Source organism: Callithrix jacchus, chromosome 9, assembly GCF_049354715.1.
Source record: "Callithrix jacchus isolate 240 chromosome 9, calJac240_pri, whole genome shotgun sequence".
Classification (NCBI taxonomy): domain Eukaryota; kingdom Metazoa; phylum Chordata; class Mammalia; order Primates; family Cebidae; genus Callithrix; species Callithrix jacchus.
The window spans coordinates 33,311,095-33,326,125 of record NC_133510.1 but is presented as its reverse complement, the minus strand read 5'-3'; the positions used below and the strand labels follow the sequence as shown (position 1 = coordinate 33,326,125).

The window sequence follows — 15,031 nt, the reverse complement described above, 5'->3', positions numbered from 1 at the left end:
GCTAGCATCCTAGTGTAGTCAACAGAGTTGGGATGAACCAGGGCCAGAATGCCAATCAGCTGTTGGCTACTGTTCTCCCAGTGTAATACTTGCCTAGGTACAAGGCAACCTAGGCAGCTGCCTACAACTGGGGAGCTGGCCGTTTTTATGTCTTCTTTGGGAGAAATGCCTGTTCATGGTGCTTGTCCATTCTTAAATTGCTTTTGCCAATATCTTTCTAAAATGGAGGTTCCAAACATTGGTAGTACTTTAAGCCTGTGTAACCGTGTTAGCATATAAAAAGGACAATTTTGTGTTTACAGCTTAACGTAAGATTTGCATAAGAATTTCAGACAGTATTATTATATCTATTCATGTTTGGCAATGCAGGTAATAAAAATACTGTTTGAACTTCAACAATGTAATCTTTCTGAAAGCGCTAGGTGTGGTGGCTCACGCCTGTAACCGCAGCACTTCGGGAGGCCTAGTTCGGGAGGTCAGGAGTTCGAGATGAGCCTGACCAATATCGTTAAACGCTGTCTCTACTAAAAATACAAAAATTAGCCATGTGTGGTGGCATGCACCTGTAATTCCAGCTACTCCGGAGGCTGAAGCAGGAGAATCACTTGAACCTAGGAGCTGTAGGTTGCAGTGAGCCAAGATTGCACCACTGCACTCCAGCCTGGGCTACAGAGTGAGACTCTATCTCAAAAAAAAAAAAAAAAAAAAATCTTTTTGAAAGGAAAATTTCGAATTCTTTGCCACTCATCATGGATTTTATTAGGAACAAAAATCCTTGAATGGACCTGGATAAGACATGAACTTTTTAAAAATACAGCCCTTCTTTGTTACAGGCTCTGGCAGTCATCTTTGTTTCTTTAGATATTTTCATACAGCTAGGGAGTTTTCTTTAAGATTAGGTATCTACGTAGCAGAGATAGTATAATGTACATATATTTGAACTCTTTTTTAAAATACCAATTTGGTCCTTATAGCCAGGTGTAAGAGCTGTCATTGGATTATTTTTTTCTTTTGCTGATTAGACAACTTTTATATATATATATTTTGAGACGGAGTTTCACTCTTGTTACCCAGGCTGGAGTGCAATGGCACGATCTCGGCTTACCGCAACCTCCGCCTTCTGGGTTCAAGCAATTCTCCTGCCTCAGCCTCCCGAGTAGCCGGGACTACAGGTGCACACCACCATGACCAGCTAATTTTTGTATTTTTAGTAGAGATGGGGTTTCACCTCGTTGACCAGGATGGTCTTCATCTCTTGACCTCGTGATCCACCCGCCTCGGCCTCCCAAAGTGCTGGGATTATAGGTTTGAGCCACTGCACCCGGCCTATATATTTTTTTTAGTTTTTTGAGATGGAGTCTCACTCTATCACCGCAGCTGGAATGCAGTGACTCAGTCTCAACTCACTGCAACCTCTGCCTCCGGGTTCAAGCAATTCTCCTGCCTCAGCCTCCTGAGTAGCTGGGACTACAGGCTATAGGCATGTGCCACCACACTCAGCTATTTTTTTTTTTTTTTAAGTAGAAATGGGGTTTCACCATGTTGGTAAGGCTGATCTCAGCCTCCTGACCTCAAGTAATCCATCCGCCTTGGCCTCCCAAAGTGTTAGGATTACTGGCCTGAACTTAAACAACTTATAGAATGATTGTTTTCATTTACTTAAGTTGGTAAAGCAATTTTTAAAATAAGTAACTAAATGTGATTTGAATGTTACGTCTCCCAAAGTTTTACCAAATATATTTTATAATCCCCAAATAACTTTCTAATAACTGGGGCATTTGAACAAAGGTACAAAATGTTTTATAAATAATAAACTCTCTATTCATAGAAGTGTTTAGGCATGCATACTTACCCCACCATCCCTCCAAATAAACATATAGAAACAAAAAGGATATTGTGTAATGGATTTTATTTAATTTTTTCAAACGGAGTTTCGCTCTTGTTGCCCAGGCTGGAGTACAATGGCATAGTCTTGGCTCACCCAAACCTCTGCCTCCCGGGTTCAAGTGATTCTCCTGCTTCAGACTCTGGTGTAGCTGGGATTACAGGCATGCACCAACCACCATGCCCGACTACTTTTGTATTTTTAGCAGAGATGGGGTTTCTCCATGTTGGTCAGGCTGGTCTCAAAGTGCTGGGATTACAGGTGTGAGCCACCAAGCCCAGCCTGTGTAATGGACTTTTATGGTTTATTGGAATTTGGAGAAGTCTGTTATTCTGATTCTGTGAGTGACAAATTTTGAATTAGAAATGCTGTAAATTGTAATTTTACTAATTTTGGTTTAATGCCAGTTTTTTTTTTAGCAGCTTAGTATTTAATTGAAATCTCTGTGAAAGGTAGTGTGTAGAAGAATGAGTCAGTATATTCACTTGTGTATTATATTTTCTATAAAGGTAGAATATATCTTATAATTAATACCTAACATACTAAAGCAGGAAACCATCTTAGATCCCCATGGGAAGAATTAGTTACATCTTTTAAGCTCTCAAATAAATATAAACCACTGATTTTACTTTTTTCCTGACCCACTGACAAATTTCCTACCTATTGAGAGATTTGAAGGGTATATAGTCATTTCATAACAATTGAATAGTTGTAGTCATTAGGGCTAAGAAGTAATTTAAGGAAACAGTTTGAGGTATATTTTTTTCATAGACTTGCACAGTAGTAATCGATATAGCAAACATTTTTTGAACACTTAGTGTATGCCTGAACACGGTACTAAACACTTTGCATTCCATTTCTCATTTAGTCCTCAAAATGCTATGAGGTAGGTGTTAGAATTAATTTCATTTTACAGGCTTGGGTTGATAGATAAACAGCTCTGAATGTTGAACTTTATATTTTGTAAGTTTTATTTTTTTCCAGATTAGTTAACTCATACTGATCTTGTGTTAAATCAGGCTTTACAGTTTTTTTTTTTTTTTTTTTTTTAGCATGTATCTCATTTGATATGTACCATGAATGCCCAAGACCAGATTTACAGATATATGGTCTGTAGCTGTCTTCTCCTTTCTATTGTTATTTCATAGCAGTTACTAACCTAAGACATGTTCTCTGTGTCCAGTTCCCCAAGTCTCACAAAAAAACCTACTCATTTCTTAAAACATGAACAACGTATTGCAGTACTTTGAAAATCAGTTCAAATTTTATGTCAGCTTTTATTTTGCCTCTAGATCTGTAAAGTCAAAGGCTCTCCTCTCTCCATTACTGCTGGAAAAATAGCAAAATGTTTCCTTTTGATCATTTTGCCTCACTGTCATCTCCCTGTTAGCTGTTGCTCATGTGTAAATAGCAAAAAAAAATTATATTTTTTCTAAATAGTGTAGTTCAAACACAGACCAAATATGTATGCTGTCCTACATGATTTTATTTCTAAAATTCTTAGGCAGTTAGGGATAGAGCTACTGTAACATTCTGTCTTAAGTTTATTTTTTATTAAAATGATAATACTGTATTTTTTCTTTTACTTATGATTGGTTTTCGCATTGCTGCATGTTATTTTGAACACCTGGCTTTCTCCATTGAACAACTTGATTTCCTTTAATCCATGTGAAGACCTTAGTATTAGTTATGTTTATGTTATTTCATTAATGCTTTTGTTTCTACATTTAGCTTATTTAAGGATAAGAACTCCTGTGCTTTTTTTATAACCTTTCCAAAGCCAAATAGAGAAATTAGTGATTTTTATATATTTCTTTTTGTCTGTTTTAGGATGGCTACAATAGACTAGTTAATATTGGGCCAAAGAAACCACCACTGCTAGACAGACCTGGTGAAGGAAGCTACAATAGATATTACAGTCATGTTGATTACCGAGACTATGACGAGGGCCGCAGTTTTTCTCATGATCGAAGAAGTGGTCCACCTCACAGAGGAGTATGTAAATTTCCCCCGTGTACTAATTGTTATTTCTTATAAGTTTAAAATTAATGTAATTAAAAAAATTTATGTGACGGCCATGAAAGCAGTTGAATAAACACTTTCTGCTTGATGCTCTCATGTGAATTGCCAGCTGGAGCTGTCAGATGGCAACTAGTAGTCAAGAATCATGGGGTGCTGGACAAAGTAGGTAAGCACTCTGGGTAGCACTATCTAAATGAAATTAATTCCAACCAGCCTGCTTTTCTTTAATCCCCTAAATTGGCAGGGATTTGTAGAACCATGTAAAGGTAATCTGTTGTCTTGGTACTTAATAAGTGATGAGCAGGTGGTTACCATTTCTTACTAGGTGACCTACTTTTTTTTTTTTTTTTTTTGAGATGGAGTCTTGCTCTGTCACCCAGGCTGGAGTACAGTGGTGCAATCTCAGCTTACTGCAGACTCCGCCTCTTGGGTTCAAGCGATTCTCCTGCCTCACCCTCCCAAGTATCTGGGATTGTAAGTGCATGCCACCATGCCTGGCTAATTTTTGTATTTTCAGTAGAGATAGGGTTTCACCATGTTGACCAGACTGGTCTTGAACTCCTGACCTCAAGTGATCTGCCCGCCTCAGTCTCCCAAAGTGCTGGGATACGGGCATGAGCCACCACTCCCAGCCTAAAGTCTATTTATTAACTAAGATTAGAAAACACTCAAAACTGTGCCATAGGAAGCAATTAAAAAATATTAGCTGGCTGGGCACAGTGGCTCACGCCTGTAATCCTAGCACTTTGGGAGGCCGAGGTAGATGGATCACCTGAAGTCAGGAGTTCGAGACCAGCCTGGCCAACAAGCTTGGCCAACATAGTAAAACCCTGTCTCTACTAAAAATACAAAAATCAGCCGGGTGTAGTGGTGGGCACCTGTAATCCCAGCTACTTGGGAGGCTGAGGCAGGAGAATTGCTTGAACCTGGGAGATGGAGGTTGTAGTGAGCTGTGATCTCGCTACTGCATTCCAGCCTGGGTGACAGAGCGAGACTCCGTCTCAAAAAAAAAAAAAAGTTAGCTGCTATTATTACTATTACAACTTGTTTCTCTTCAGCATTCTTAATAGTCTAGAAGTATGTATTTAATGTTGCAATGATTTGTAATTGAAGTTAATACTGTTCTTTGACAGATTCCTCTGTCCTACCTTGCATGTTTTCAACTTTCCTCAGATAGGTTGTTTTCCTACCTTTTCTCTTTTCCCCCCCTTTTCTGCTGTATAACATGGCAATTAACAGTACGTATTCAAACCCTGTGTATAAAAAAATTTGACCTCACATTGGCTATTGGAATTAGTTTCCATACTTTACGCTTGAAGAAAGGGAGTTAAGGTGATTTATTCAGGATGGATATGTATGGAAGTTTGGTTTCTTTTACTGCTGCATCATAGTGACCCCTAACAATTCCAAAGTGGTAATGAGACTAATGTTTTCTCGTGTTAGTTTCTAAAGTTTGGGGTTTTATAGCTTTCTTACTCTTCACAGGATTTATTTTTACTTTATTCAGTTTTTAAATGTCATGCTGCTTTTTTGTTGTCCTCATATTTATTATTAAAATTTTTGTTTATTTCAGTAGCTTTGGGGTTCAAATAACTTTTGGTTACATGGATGAGTTATGTAGTAGTGAAGTTTGAGATTTTAGTGTACCCTCTCATTTGTTACCATTTTTGTGAAAACCCTAGTTTGTGTTTGAAACCTCATGAAAATGATTTTTTTCCCTAAAATCTTGTAGCATAGTAGAACTTCAGTGATAGTTTTTTTTATAATATTGTTACCAATTATTTGTCTTTATACTTTTGTGTATGTAACATTTTTTCTTTAAATTCCCTTTAAACAACAAACATGCTTGTGATCCTTAAGACTCTTATGATACTAATTCTTATGTAGAGTTCATTTATGTAATGCAAACAAATTACTTGATTTAATATTTTATTATTGCTTTTTTAAATTTTGTTTACATTTAATGTTAAGACAGAAAATGATGATATTTTATTTATATAAGAATAGGATATGTGATGCTAAAGAGGAGGAAGAGGATACTGATTTTAATCAGTTTTCCTGATACATAATTTGCATATTGTATTATTCTATATATAATCTTACTCATTTTTTGAGACAGAGTCTCATTCTGTTGCCCAGGCTGGAGTGCAGTGGCGTGATCTTGGCTGGGCAACCTCTGCCTCTTGGGTTGAAGAAATTTTCCCGCCTAAGCCTCTGAGTAGCTGGGACTATAGGTGCACATCACTGTGCCCGGCTAATTTTTGTATTTTTGTAGAGAAGAGGGTTTAACCATGTTGGCCAGGCTGGTCTCGAACTCCTGACCACAAGTGATAAACCTGCCTCAGCATCCCAAAGCACTGGGGTTACAGGTGTGTGGCACTGCGCCCAGCCGATTCTATGTATAATTTTTAAGTAATTGGGTGTGGATTGCTACATGGTTCTTTCTTATGCACCTTTGTAAATATGTCTGTTTTAGAGAACAAAATGTGCTTTATTTGATTAATATTAAATTTATTTAAGTTTAAATAAATTTAAATCTTATTCTAATATAGATTATCTGTACATGACAGTTTCTTGTATTGTTTCCAGTTTGGTTTTTAATTGGAGATAAGGTGAGAATATAAAACTTGAACAGGAAAAGTGGGAAAGTAGCAAGTTTTTCATTGGGATTGAATCTGAAAATTGGTAAGGAAACTAAACAGTAGGGAAAATATGAGGTTGAGAAACGTGTGCTTTATTAAATTTTTAGACTTTGTCCTCAAATAGCCCTTAGCTGTTGTGATATTGATATATGTATTTTTGGCAATTAGGCTGTTTGAGTACCAAAGAAATAATTTAAGCCTTTTAATAGAGATAGATGGTATCACAGGTTCTCAGTCAGTCCACTGTTTTAGTTGTTGAAATAAATGACTTGCTGAATCTTTTTTCTTTTTATGGCGTTGGAGTTTAGGGAAACTTAGCGTAGTTTTTTGTAGTATTGTAAGATATATCCCACTTGTCCAAAATAATGTAAATAAATAGCTAAGTAGCTTTTTTATGTTTCAGGATGAATCTGGTTATAGATGGACAAGAGATGATCATTCTGCAAGCAGGCAACCTGAATACAGGTAAAAGGATAAAAATATCAAAGTACATAAGTACTTTGATATCTGACTCACCAGTATATCTGCCGTTGAAATCTAGACTCAAACATAGATGAAATTTTACTGGGATTTCAAATTTTGAAAGCAACAAGCATTATATTCTTTTTGTAACTATGCAGTATGATAGCACTGGTAACTGGTGTTCTATACCTCTTAGCATTTTGTAACTCATAAAATATATATTTAAAATATTTGGGCTGGGTGTGGTGGCTCACGCCTATAATCTCCTCACTTTGGGAGGCTGAGGTCGGCAAATCACTTGAGGTCAGGAGTTTTGAGACCAGCGCGGTCAACATTGTGAAACCATGCCTCTACTAAAAATACAAAAACTTAGCTGGGTGAGCACCTGTAATCCCAGCTACTCAGGAGGCTGAGGCAAGAGAATTCCTTGAACCCAGGAGTTGAAGTTGCAGTGAGCCAAGATAGCACCAGTATACTCCAGCCTGGGCAATAGAGTGAGACTCTGTCTCAAATCAAAGCAAACCAAACAACAACAAAAAAACCCTATTGATATAGTCTTGCAAGTTAATTATTAAATTATTAATGTGTGGTATGGATTTTGAGATTTGCTTAATTAGAATTTCATTTGATAGGTTTGCTTAATTAGAAGTAAGGCATTATTTCAGAAGTATTCTGGAAATATTTGGGTTCTTACAAATTCTGCTATTATAAGGCATTCTCTCAGTTTCCTTAGTAATGTTCTTTTAGGAAACACAGTTTGCAAGGGGCTCAATCATTGTTGGCTTTGATTACTTATACAGGGCATCTAATTGAGTAGTTGTGAAGGGGAAATGATCGACACATTTAAATCTATTGATAGTTTTTGTTCGTTTTTTAAATGACATCACAGTGGTGGTATTGGAAGTTGTAAAAGGAACCTTGTAAAGATTTCTTATGAACTGTCAGAGAAAAGAACCCCAGTCTCATGGAGAGTGACAAGGCATCAACTGTCACAATTCCATAGATGGCAAAAGTAGACAAGATTCAGCGGATCAGAGCAGGACCGATTTTTTTCTTTTTTTTTTGAGGCAGAGTTTTGCTCTTATTGCCCAGGCTGGAGTGCAATGGTGTGACCTTGGCTCACTGCAACATCTGCCTCCCAGATTCAAGGGATTCTCCTTCCTCAGCCTTCTGAGTAGCTGGGATTGCAGGCGCCTGCCACCATGCCAGGCTAATTTTTTTGTATTTTTTAATAGAGGCAGGGGTTTCATCATTTTGATCAGGCTGGTCTCGAACTCGTAACCTCAGGTGATCCACCTGCCTTGGCCTCCCAAATCTCCCTGAGATTGCAGGCATGAGCCACCGCACCCGGCTGACAAGATTTTTATTCACGGAACAGCAATCAGCAGGAGGATCAGCATTGTAGTGCAGGTTCCCTGTTCCCAAATCTCACCGGGCCATGTGATAGGCAGAGATGGAGGCTATGCACACAGTGGGATGCCCTGTGGCTGAGGAAGCCAGGGTCAAGAGCTTGGTACCTTTTATAGAAAGCAGAATGCAAGTTAATCCTCCTTTCCCTGGGAGTGACCTGCCGTAGTAGTCACGTTGTGGTCGCCTTAACCTGTTTAATCTTCTCTGTAACCAGTTACAGAAACTGTTCAGTTCAGTGGATAGGTAGGTCTTAGAATTTGGCATATATAGCTGTTTATATAGAATTTGGCATATATATCGAGGGACATTCAGAACCCATGGCAGACTGTTTCTCCCAAAAGAAGCAATGAAAAGATGCCGAAAAAATGCTTTGATAAAATTCATCACTAAGTAGTTATTAAAATAGCGGGGAATGGAAAGACAAATTTCCTTGCCCAGGTATTTGGGCATTTGCTGTACTGAATGGTGAAGTTAGAAACATTTGCTTTATAATCAGAACAAAACAATGACACTTAGTCACTGCTTCCACTCAGCATGTTAACAGCTCTACAGTAAAGTGAAGAATAAATAAGTTGTAAGAATTAGAATGAAAAACACAGCTATTTAAAGATGATGTAATTATGCAGAAAATCTAGGAAAGTCTATAGACTGTAAGAACTATTAGGAAATTAGCAAGGTTCAGTGTAATAAAATCAACTATTAGCATAAATTAGAAAATTTGTTTTTAAAATACTATAGTATAAAACTGTACTGAGTAATAGGAATAAACCCACCAAAAGTGTATGAGGCCTATACAAGGAAATTACAAGTCATTTCTAAAGGAAATAAAAGTAAATCAGAGTAAAAGAAGAAACACTACATCCTTAACTAGGAAGACTCAGTATCATATAAATGTTAGTTCTCAAATTAAGGTGAGAATTCAGTATGGTTCCATTCAAAAATTCAAGTTGTTTATTTTATTTATTTTTATTTTTATTTTTTTAGAGGCAGGGTTTTACCATGTTGGCCAGGAGGGTCTCAATCTCCTGACCTTTTAATCTGCCTGCCTCAGCCTTCCAAAGTGCTGGGATTATAGGTGTGAGCCACTGCACCTGGCCAAGATGTTTATTTTTTTATTTTGCATGGACGTTGACAAGTTGATTTTAAAACTAATACGAAAGAGTAATGGACTAAATGGTAAAAATGCCTTGAAAAAGATGTGAAGACTTAAGATATAGTATATGCATAATTATAAAGCTGTAGTGATGTAAACAGTGTTGTACTGTTGATATGAAATAGACCACTGAAACAGAATCTTCAAATGAACCTAGATATATCTGGAGTTGGGGTATAGTAACAGTGGTATTACAGATCCAGTGGAGAAAGAATGAACTTTTCAATAAATAGTGTGCTGGGACGAACATTTCAAAAACATGACATTGGAGCCTAATATATTTAAATAGTATCTGATGTAATTAAGACCTGTGTGAAAAACAGAATTGTAAAACACTTTTAAAAATTAGATCAGCTAGTGGCTTATCTTTCTCCTCCAAAGAAATATCTCCAAAGAAATTTATTTTAGCTTAATTTTTTTTTTTTTTTTGATGGATTTTCGTTGTTATAATTCAGACTGGAGTACAATGGCACTATCTCGGCTTACCGCAACCTCCACCTTCTGGGTTCAAGCAATTCTCCTGCCTCAGCCTCCCAAGTAGCTGGGACTACAGGCACCACCATGCCCAGCTAATTTTTTTTTGTATTTTTAGTAGAGACGGGGTTTCACCTTGTTGACCAGGAAGTTCTCGATCTCTTGACCTAGTGATCCACCCGCCTCGGCCTCCCAAAGTGCTGGACTTATAGGCGTGAGCCACTGCGCCCGGCCTATTTTAGCTTAATTTTTAAATTATTTTTTATTAATATAAATTTAATGGATACAAGTACAGTTTTGTTATATGGATGTATTATGTAAAGTCAGAGTTGTTAGTGTATCCACCACTTGGATAATGTATATCGTACCCATTAAGTAATTTCTTATCCCTCACTCGCCTCCTACCCTTCCAGGTCTCCACTGTTTCTCATTCCACTCTCTATGTCCATATGTACACATTATTTAGCTCCCACTTAATACTCAGAACTGAGAACGTTCAGTCTTTGACTTTCTGTTTCTGAGTTGTTTTACCTAAGATTATGGCCTACAGTTCCCATGTTGCTGCAGAAGACATGATTTCATTCTTTTTTACGGCTGAGTAGTATGCCATTTTGTGTATGTACTACATTTTCTTTATCCAGTCATCCACTGATGGACATTTAGGTTGATTGTATCTTTGCTATTGTGGGTTTCAGTTTGTAAAATAACAGTTTTTATGTTAATTTTAATTTACTCTTCCTGTCTTGTTTTTTGTTTTTTAGTTTTTTTTGGGAGACGAAGTTTTGCTCTGTCTCCAGGCTGGAGTGTAGTGGCATGATCTCAGCTTACTGCAGCCTCTGCTTCCTGGTTTCAGTTTTCCTGCCTCAGCCTCCTGAGTATCTAGGACTACAGGCGCATGCCACCACACCCAGCTAATTTTTGTATTTTTAGTAGAGATGGGGTTTCACCATGTTGACCAGGATGGTCTTGATCTCTTGATGTCATTATCTATCTGCCTTGGCCTCCTGAAGTGTTGGGATTACACGCGTGAGCCACCGTGTCTGGCCTCTCTTCCTGTCTTTTTTTTTTTAAGCATTTTGTGTATGTATGTAAAATTTTATGTAAATGAAATAAAAACATATATGAATCTGTCATTCCCACAGTCATGTTCATGTTAACGTCTTGGTGTAAGTTCTCTATTTTTCTCTATATTTATAAACATTTAGGGCTTTTGATTGTTTGAGTGTTTTTGTTTGTTTTGAGACAAAGGTCTGCCCAGGCTTGAGTGCACTGGTGTGATCACGGCTCACTGTAGCCTTGATTTGCCAGGTGGAAGTAAGCATTCCTCCTGCCTCAGCCTCTCAAGTAGCTGGGACCACAGGTGTATGCCACCACACCCATCTAATTTTTTTTTTTTTTAACTATTTTGTGGAGACAAGGTCTTACTTTATTGCCCAGGATGGTCTTGAACTCCTGGGCTCAAGCAATCCTCCTACCTTGGTCTCCCAAAGTGCTGGGATTATAGGAGTGAGTCATTGTTCCTGGCTGAATTGAGTCTTTTCAACAGTCACGTATAGTCCACGGTAAGGATATGTCAAATAATTTAGCTGATCACTGTTTACAGTACAAAACAGTGCTGCAGTAAATTCTAATACATAATATTTTCATAAAACAGTACATTAGTTTTTATGGGAAGAGTTGCTGGAAGCAGAATTTCTGGGTCAGTGGGTTTATATACGTATTTTAAATTTTAACAGATATTTTAAATTTAATATAGATGTATTTTAACTTCTGCCTGCTAAAAATGCTGACACATTTTTTTTAAATTAAAAATCTTAACATTTTAATTTGGATAGTTATTTTTCTTTCTTATTTACTAATGTAAGTAGTTTGAAATTTCCTTTAAATAGTACCATAACTGTATCCCATGATTCTGATACATAGTAATTTACCCAGATTCTGACATACTGTATTCTAATTATTCCATAATCACAATATTGCCTGTACTGTAATTCCACTTTTAAAATCCATTGATTATTAATGGTTAATTAGTTGATCAGCTTCCGTAACTATACCGTGGGCATAAAACAAGTTATATTTTCAGGGTATGGAGTTTATTCTGTATGATATATTTATTCATTTATTAAATATTTCTTGTGTGTCTGGTAGGTCAGATGCTCTTCTAGTCTCTGGGAATATAAAGCCTCTGTTTTCATGTAGCCTGCATTTTAATATGAATTATACATGTTAAATAACAAAACAGATAATTTTTATGAAGAAGAAGCAGGGAATAGAGAGTATTTGTGCTGTCCACACTTGTCTTTGTCTTCACTTGATGTCTGAGTATCCTCAATAATGTCTCCGATTTTATGCTATCACAATAGCGGTAGCTTTTACTGCCTGGCATCTATCTGGCTTCTGTAAGCTGTTCTCTGTATTAGGTGGGCTCATTGAAGATTTCCTACCTGAAAGACTTTGTGATTAGAAAACAGCTGTTTTAGCAAAACATTAAATGTATCGTAAACCATCCAGAAAGAATAGTTGAATCTATTGGTAATGTTCTGAGCAATTAGGAAAGCCATGTCAGTCGTTTTGTTTTTGTCAGTGGGATGTACACAAGGATTCTTCATACTGTAGGAAGAAAATATTAAAAGATTTCAAAAATTGACCAGGTGTGATGGCTCACACCTGTTAAGTCCAGCACTTTGGGAGGCTGAGGCAGGCAGATCATTTGAGGTCAGGAGTTTGAGACCAGCCTGGCCATATGACGAAACTCCATCTCTACTAAAAATAGAAAAATTAGCCAGGTGTGGTGGTGCACACCTGTAGTCCCAGCTACTCAGAACTCGGGTGATGGAGATTGCAGTGAGCTGAGATCATGCCATTGCACTCCATCCTGGGAGACAGAGTGAGACTCTGTCTCAAAAAAAAAAAGGAAAAAGAAAAATGGCAAGAATAATTGAAAGAACTCCTGTAACCCTTCACTAGAAATTTCATTAATGTCTCTAGAAATGCCCCCAATAATGTGCTTTATAGTAAAAAAATTTAATATGGGCTCATATATCATATTTTTGTAGGCTTCTTCAATCTGGAACAGCTCCTTAGTCTTCCCTTGATGTTTATGGTTTAGTGTTTTTTTGCAAGATGAATATAGAGCAGATTTTTTTTTCTTTATTAGACTGTTTCTTAGTTTAGATTTGTCCAGTGCTTCTTCATAATTAGAGATTAGGTCTAGTTTATATATTTTTGCCAGGACAGTTCCCGAAGTGATGCTGAATTTTTCCTATAGGCTGCACATGTTGTTGGTTTGTTCCCTTACTGGTATTGTTGACTTTTATCACTTGTTTGCTATTAAGTTGTCCTTCCCCCTGAAACTGCTTTGTATGGAGATACTTTGAACCTATGTGATTGTACTATTTTTTTTTTAATCTCACTTTAGCTGCTAGTTTCAGCATCCACTGATGATTTTGCCTGAATTAATTAATATTATGAACATAGTATTTATGTCCCCCCCCCAAATTCACATGTTGAAACCTTAACCCCCACTGTGATAGTATTAGGAGGTTAGGCGTTTTGGGAGGTGAGAGTTGGTTATAAAGGTGGATCCCTCATGAATGGGATTGGTGCCTTATTAAGAAGAGACACAAGGGCTTGCTCTCCACCATGTGAGGATACAATGGAAAGACAACTATCTTCAAACCAAGAAGAAAGTCCTTACCAGGCACCAGATCTGTACCTTGATCTTGGATTTCCCAGCTTTCAGAACTAAGAGAAATATTAGTTTGTTGTTTAAGCCTATGATACTTAGTTACAGCAGTCCAACCCTACTAAGACAAATATGATGGGTTTTAATGGGTGGTTTTGTAATTAGCCCATTCTTTCTATATTCATTATGCTGGCATTCTGTTGTAAGGAAGAACCTTCTCTTTACCTGTTTTCCCCCTTAAAACAGATCAAACTTTGTTTGTGTAAGTATGGACTCATAGATTCCTTTTTTATTCAGTGGGCTTTAATTCATTGCTGTCACTATTTTGACGCTTAGATTTGGACAGTGAGAGTCCCTTCAAGTCAGTTTCTGTGGTTGGTTGGTTGGTTGGTTTTGTTTTCCAAATATTTTCTTTTGACAGGACATACATAGTATAAAAAAGTATGCCATTTAAACCATTTTTAAGTGCACAATTCATGAGCATTCTGTTGACAGTGTTGAATATAATTAATGCAATTCTAGTGGGTACAGAAACCCACATTTGAGTTGTTTCCAAATTTTGGCTTTGTGAATAATGCTACAGGGAGCATTGGCATGCAAATATCTCTTTTGAGTCCCTGTTTTCAGTTCAAGTACATACATAAGAATGGATTTACTGGATCGTATAGTAATTCTATCCTTATCTTTTTGAGGAAACACCAAGCCATTTTCCATAGTGGCAGCACCATTTTACCTTCCTGTTAGCAATGTATAAGGTTCCCAGTTGCTCCACATTCTTGCCAATGCTTATTATAGTCCGTGTGTGTGTTTTGTGTGTGTGTGTGTGTGTGTGTCTGTGTAGCCATCCTGAGTGTGAAGTCATATCTCATTGTGGTTTTGATTTGCATTTTTCACAATGATGACTAGTGATGGTTAACATCATTTCTTGTGCTTATTGGTCATTTGTATATCTTTGGAGTAATGTCTGTTTTGAGTTTTTTGATTTTTCTTAAATTGGGTTGTTTGTCTTTTTGTTGGATTTTAGGAGTATGATATTAAACTGTACCTGATACATGATTTGCAGTTTTTTCTTCTATTCTGTTGCTTGTCTTTTTACTTTATTGATAATGTTCTTTGATGCACATTTAAAATTTTTATGAAGTCCAATTTATCTAATTTTTTCTTTTGTTACTCATACTTTTGGTGTTATATCTAAGAATTTATTGCCAAACCAAGGTCATCTGTGTTGTTTTGATGTGTCCACATCATTCTTTGGTCACCTCTTTCTGACACAAGATGTTTCAGTCTCTTCTTACGCT

General features: G+C 37.1%; 1 protein-coding gene across 50 annotated transcripts in view; it reads left to right on the top strand.

The window, feature by feature from the left end:
* PPHLN1 (periphilin 1) overlaps positions 1-15,031 on the top strand; it is a 164,777-nt gene that overhangs the window by 51,841 nt on the left and 97,905 nt on the right. For 22 of the 50 annotated variants that reach the window (XR_001913489.4, XM_078338890.1, XM_078338889.1 and 19 more), the window contains 2 exons: positions 3,716-3,880; positions 6,953-7,014. The exons of 7 other annotated variants lie outside the window; for them this stretch is intronic. Coding sequence is in view for 40 of the 43 variants with exons in the window: in XM_078338890.1 (XP_078195016.1) it covers positions 3,716-3,880; positions 6,953-7,014 (227 nt within the window). In the remaining 3 variants the exon portion in view is untranslated. The remainder of the gene's footprint in view (positions 1-3,715; positions 3,881-6,952; positions 7,015-15,031) is intronic. 21 more of the 50 variants (XR_013522701.1, XR_013522700.1, XM_078338894.1 and 18 more) reach the window with 1 other exon arrangement.